At 57.1% G+C, this 5549-nt stretch overlaps 1 protein-coding gene across 3 annotated transcripts in view; it reads right to left on the bottom strand.

The window, feature by feature from the left end:
• RAB37 (RAB37, member RAS oncogene family) overlaps positions 1-5549 on the bottom strand; it is a 107323-nt gene that overhangs the window by 9615 nt on the left and 92159 nt on the right. The window contains exon 1 of one of the 3 annotated variants that reach the window (XM_011938588.1): positions 3944-4052. The exons of 1 other annotated variant lie outside the window; for it this stretch is intronic. In XM_011938588.1, the coding sequence (XP_011793978.1) occupies positions 3944-4051 (108 nt within the window). In that variant the 5' untranslated portion in view covers position 4052. Of the gene's footprint in view, positions 1-2043; positions 2173-3943; positions 4053-5549 lie in introns of those variants that run through there. One more of the 3 variants, XM_011938652.1, reaches the window with a different exon arrangement.

The raw sequence follows: 5549 nt of genomic DNA, 5'->3' as shown, positions 1-5549 counted from the left end.
CTCCAGCCTGGGTGACAGAGCGAGACTCTGTCTAAAAAAAAAAAAAAAAAGGTTGCATGAATTAGGGAAGGTTGAAATTTATACTAAAGTGGGGAGATAGTCGGAAGTTCTTTCAGCAGAAACCTCCCACATGGGACGCGTGGCTGCAGATGGGCATCCCGGGGTTGCTGTGGGTAGTGCTGGAATTTTCCCAACTGCTGGTTAGACGGCTTAATGGGTTGAGTGGGGACTAGGTTTTAATTATTTTTGAGGTTCTGAACTTGACAGTGGAGCCCAAAGGCATTCCTGCTGTGGCATGGGGTACTGGGATTGGTTAACTCTGGTGGAGAGGCAGGGTTGGCTGAGCAGAAGGGGTATGAAGGATGGGTCTTGGTTTGTCAGTGGCCTACTGTGTGACTTTAGGAAGATTCCTCAACCTTTCTGTGGCATGGCTTCCATAGAGGGTAGAAGGAGGAGGGATAATTTCTTTGAGGTCTTTCTAGAGTCTGTTAATGGCTAGGGCCAATCATCGTGGTGAATCACCTAAGACCGAAGGAAGAGTGGCCCAGGGGTGGGAACTGTCTGCCTGTGGGCCCCATCACCCCTAGTCTGGTCCAAGGAGTTCCTGCCAGGCTTTCTCAGAGGGTTCTGGACTCAGTCCCCTGGGGCAGGCCCGGGGAGGCTGGGGACCAACTCTCCTGCCAATGTCGCTTGGCCAGGGAACACATGAAGGGGTGGGGAATAGGAGCTCTCTGGAGCCTGCACTCCTCCCTGGCTCTTGGGTCCCAGCCCCAGAGTAGGAAGGAGGGAGAGAGGGCCAGTCTTTGTGTACTTTACAGATCACAGCTGCCTTGAGCAAACGATGCCAGCTACCCACCCAGCTCGGTGATTCCACCAAACACAAACAGCTGCCTAGGCTGGCCACCTCCTAGGCAAACAACCCAGCTGGTTTGCAGGGCAACAAGGTCAGGCAGTCCCCCTCAGCCTGGGGCCTGGCCAACAGCAGCTCCCCCTCTCCGAGGGTGCAGGGGCCCATTTCCTGCCACAAGCCCACACAGGACGCCTATCTCAACGGCTCTGGGCGGATGACTTGCAGGGTGGCTTCCCCCGAAACACGGGGGTGGAGGCTGAGGCTCCCAGCAAGGGTGAGCCCTGGTGTCGGGGAGGAAACTGAGGCCCAGAAAGAGGCAGGTCTCCTTCAAGGCCGTGCAGCGGAATCCAGGACAGCCCTCATTCCATTCCCAACCCTGCAGAGGAAGAGTGGAAGCTCTAGGCTCCCTCAGCAATTCTTTCAGTGTCTGGTACCCGCTCACTCCAAGCACACAGATGGAAGGCGACAGACCAGTCCACTGCTGCCTCTACCTGTTTCCATACAGGACACCCCTGTAGAGGGAGCAAGCCCCGGAGAGCAGCCCTGGATTTCTCTCAAGTGCGGGATGCGAAAGACCAACAACTGAGATCTTTCTCAGGTTCGAAAAATTCCCAGGTGGCCTGCAGGCCAGTTGGCAACATCCTTCTGGGAGGAGGGGCTTCCGACTGCAGGGAGGAAAGTGGGAGGCAGTGCCTCCAGCGGGTAGAATGGGAGGGGAGCAGCTGGGGGACCTCAGGCCTTAAACCGGGATGTCAGATCTCAACTGAGAGCTTAGCTCGGAAAATGGCATTAACGCCAGTTTCTCCGCCAGCAGAGGACGTCCTCTCCGAGTCTCCGGGCGGTCCCATCTCCCAGCACTTCCCAGCCTGAGTCCCCAGAGTTGCGCGCGTAACCCTCACCAAGAAGCATGGGCTCCCGGGGACTTACATTTGCCACAGTGTGGCAGAAGAGAACTGAGTTGGGGCAGGCGCGGGGATGACTCAGTCTTTGCGATCTTCTGCGACCCGCCTACACCGAGCCAGCAAGGACCCCTGGAGCTTGGGACGGCCCCAGGGGCTGTGTCCGGACCCTCTCTCCCTCCCTCCTCTGGGAGACCCAGCTGCCTGAGGGAAAGGGCTGAGTCCAACCCAGAAGCAGCCAGGAAGGGGCTAGCGCCGAGGAGGGCGGGGGTCTCATGGAAGAGGCCCACCCACCTTGCCCGTGAAGTCGAAGCTCGGACTGCAGGGCGGGGAGCGCTCGGGGGCCTCGCCATCCCGGGTGGCAGCGGCGCCTGGCGTGCCCGTCATGTCCCTGGACGAGAGGTGAGCAGTGCCGGCCCGCAGGCGAAGTAGAGCTCAGGAACCGATCCGCCCCGGCCCCGCCCACTCCCCCCTCCCTCGACTCGGACCCTGCAGGCTCCTCCCTCCGTCCCGCCGCCCCCTCGACGACACTGGCTTGGAGCTTGCTGTTCCCTGAGGGCGCGCATAGCCACAGAGTCCGCCCCAAGGGGCGGGCAGCCTCCCAGAGCAACCCCCGCCCGGCTCCGTGCGCTTAGGGCGTGAGCCACATCCAGCCCCGGGACCGGTCCCCTGTGGTCGCTTAGTTGCCCCTGGGGGAGCAGGCCGCGGAGACACCGTCTGCTGCAGAAAAGTTCCCGTAATCGCTGCGCGGCGCGACAGCAGGCGGCGCCCGAGCCCCGGGCCGTGGGCGGTCCCCAGGTGGCGAGGGGGAGAGCTGGGGACCCCTGGGCTGCGCCTCCGCGGTTGGCGCCGAGACAGTTTCTCTTCTGCTAAGGCACCCGGCCCAAGCTCATCTGAATATAGTTTTGTTTACCAACCCATACTCGCCTTGCAGCACATGTGCGCTGCGGTGTATTGGGAACTCTATCTGGTGCTGGGACTTTGACCCTTTAGTATGGATTACCTCTCGTTTCCCCCGGCCTGTTGGGCTGTGCCCAGAATGTCCCACCAGGGTAGAGCTTTCGCCAGAGGGCTGCGCAGCACGCATCTCCTAGTGGACTGCTCCTGAAGGCGGGGCCGGCCTTATTAACCCATGACACTCATCCTGGCCCCGAGGAGGAGCCAAATAAACTCGTGAAGTCGTGAATCATTTTGAGCAGAGCCGCCAGGATATCCCAGGCACCCGGCAGCTCCTGGTGACAGAAGATGGGGAGTGCATCTGGGGTTGCCCGTAGCAGAGCTTAGGGACTCTGTGGCCTGGGCCGATCTTTCAATTACCCCCATCTCCACATTCTATAAGTAGCTTCAGGTTACCAAGCAATAGGACGAGTGCTTTACAGAGGGACTGTTTGAGGGGTGTGTAGGGAGGGGAGAGCTGGAGAGGGGTACCCGCACCTTTTTTTTTTTTTTCTTTTCTTTTCTTTTCTTTTTTTTTTTTGAGACAGAGTCTCACTCTGTAGCCCAGTCTGGAGTGCAGTGGTGCGATCTTGCCTCACTGCAACCTTTGCTTCCCGGGTTCAAGCGATACTCCTGCCTCAGTCTCCCGGAGTAATTGGGATTACAGGTGCGCGACACTACGCCCGGCTATTTTTTTTTTTTGTATTTTTAGTAAAGACTGGGTTTCACCATGTTGGCCAGGCTGGTCTCAAACTCCTGACCTTGTGATCCGCCCGCCTCGGCCTCCCAAAGTGCTGGGATTACAGGCATGAGCCACCGCGCCCAGCCCAAGCCCAGCTCTTAAACCCCGTGCAGGGCTATGCTTCCCAGGAACTCCAGAAAGGCTAATTGACTTTTGAGGTCTTGCCAAAGGGGCCCAGGTAGGAGGGCAATCAACAGGGCCTCTGTGGGCCAAGACATTCAGCTTATGCCGTGCTTGCGGCTGCCTTGCTTGGGAGAAGTTCCCCAGGAATGGAGGTGGAAACGAAGACTCAGTCTAATTTTTTTGCATCCTATAGTTGGGCAAGGAGCCAACCTTGCCCAGTCTACTTTGAGCCAGCCACCTCTGTGGTCCTGGGGGAGCGAGCTGTGTGCACTTCAGGCATGCGCCTCGGGAGTCCCTGGGTGCCAGGGTGAGCAAGGGAGGGGGGACAACCACCCTGTGCCTGAGCCACAGCCCTGGCTCGCTGCTGGAAACAGGCTCCTGCAGCCACCTCACCCTGAAGTCTATGCCGACGGTGGCTATGAAGGTTCCGGACAGGAAGGCCCCGTCTTTGAATCGGATCAGGAAACATGTTTTGCCGACACCTGAGTCTCCCAGAAGCATCACCTAGGGGGTAGGGGCAGAGGCAGTTAATGGGGAGTCAGGGGGAGCTTCTGGGATTCCAGGAGAGACACATGGAGAGGATCAGAGAAGAAGAGGGGGCTGGCATGAATGCTGACTGCACCAAGGGGCACCTGCTTCCAGAAAGCCTGCCGGCGCCTTTACCCTGCCTCTCCTCTCTGTGCTCCTTGGCTCAGCCTCCTAGGCTCTCCCTCTGACCCTCCTGTCCTCATTCAAGTTCCTAGAGGCCCGAGTTGAGACCTCACCATGAACAGGTCCCCAAGTGTTCTCCGTGGCCCCAGAGAACCATCACATTTGCACAATCTAGACACTGGCCACATTTGCTCACAGCCACACCATACAGGGATTCCGTCCCTCTGTGTACTCGTGTCATCCCTCGTCCACTTGTGAGTACACACATGGGCTGGGCTACACTGACAGGAAAGGGAAGTGTCAACATATTGGACAAGGAATCCCACCCAAAGGAGTCTATCAAAATCTGCTGGGGGTGGGGCATGGTCATTTACATACTCTATAATGACTACTGTTTGGGGTTTTTTGGGGGTGGTCACAAAATTTCCTCCCTCCCTGCCTTCCTTCCTTCCTTCCTTCCTTCCTTCCTTCCTTCCTTCCTTCGTTTTGCTCTTGTTGCCCAAGCTGGAGTGCAATGGCGAGATCTTGGCTCACCACAACCTCCGCCTCCCAGGTTCAAACGATTTTCCTGCCTCAGCTTCCTGAGTAGCTGGGATTAGAGGTGTGCGCCACTCACCTTGCTAATTTTGTATTTTTAGTAGAGATGGGGTTTCTCCATGTTGGTTAGGCTGGTCTTGAACTCCCGACCTCAGCTGATCTACCTGCCTCAGCCTCCCAAAGTGCTGGGATTATAGGCATGAGCCACCCCGCCCGACCGGAAGTTTCTAATGACATTTTATGTTTATTAAAAGGTTGCATGAGGCCGGGCGCGGTGGCTCATGTGTGTAATTCCAGCACTTTGGGAGCCCAAGGTAGGCAGATCACCTGAGGTCAGGAGTTTGAGACCAGCCTGGCCAACATGGAGAAATGCCATCTCTACTGAAAATACAAAAAACCAGCCGGGAGTGAGGGCGCACACCTGTATCCCAGCTACTCGGGAGGCTGAGACAGGAGAATAGCTTGAACCCAGGAGCTGAGATTGCATCACTGCACTCCAGCCTGGGTGACAGAGCGAGACTCTGTCTTAAAAAAAAAAAAATTAGCCGGGCATGGTGGTCCTTGCCTGTAATCCCAGCTACTCGGGAGGCTGAGGCAGGAGAATTGCTTGAACCCAGGAGCTGAGATTGCACCATTGCACTCCAGCCTGGGCAACAAGAGTGAAACTCCATCTCAAAAAAAAAAAAAAAAGGGCATCCAAAACCAGGACGCATGCGCACATTAGCCGCGACTGGAAGTGCATGAGGACAGAAGGCAAGCGGAAGTTGGGGCTGAGGTATTCCTGCTGAGAAGAGTGATGGACGCAGATTTT

Source organism: Colobus angolensis, unplaced genomic scaffold, assembly GCF_000951035.1.
Source record: "Colobus angolensis palliatus isolate OR3802 unplaced genomic scaffold, Cang.pa_1.0 Scaffold1, whole genome shotgun sequence".
In the NCBI taxonomy this organism is placed as follows: domain Eukaryota; kingdom Metazoa; phylum Chordata; class Mammalia; order Primates; family Cercopithecidae; genus Colobus; species Colobus angolensis.
This window is presented reverse-complemented; position numbering and strand designations above follow the sequence as displayed.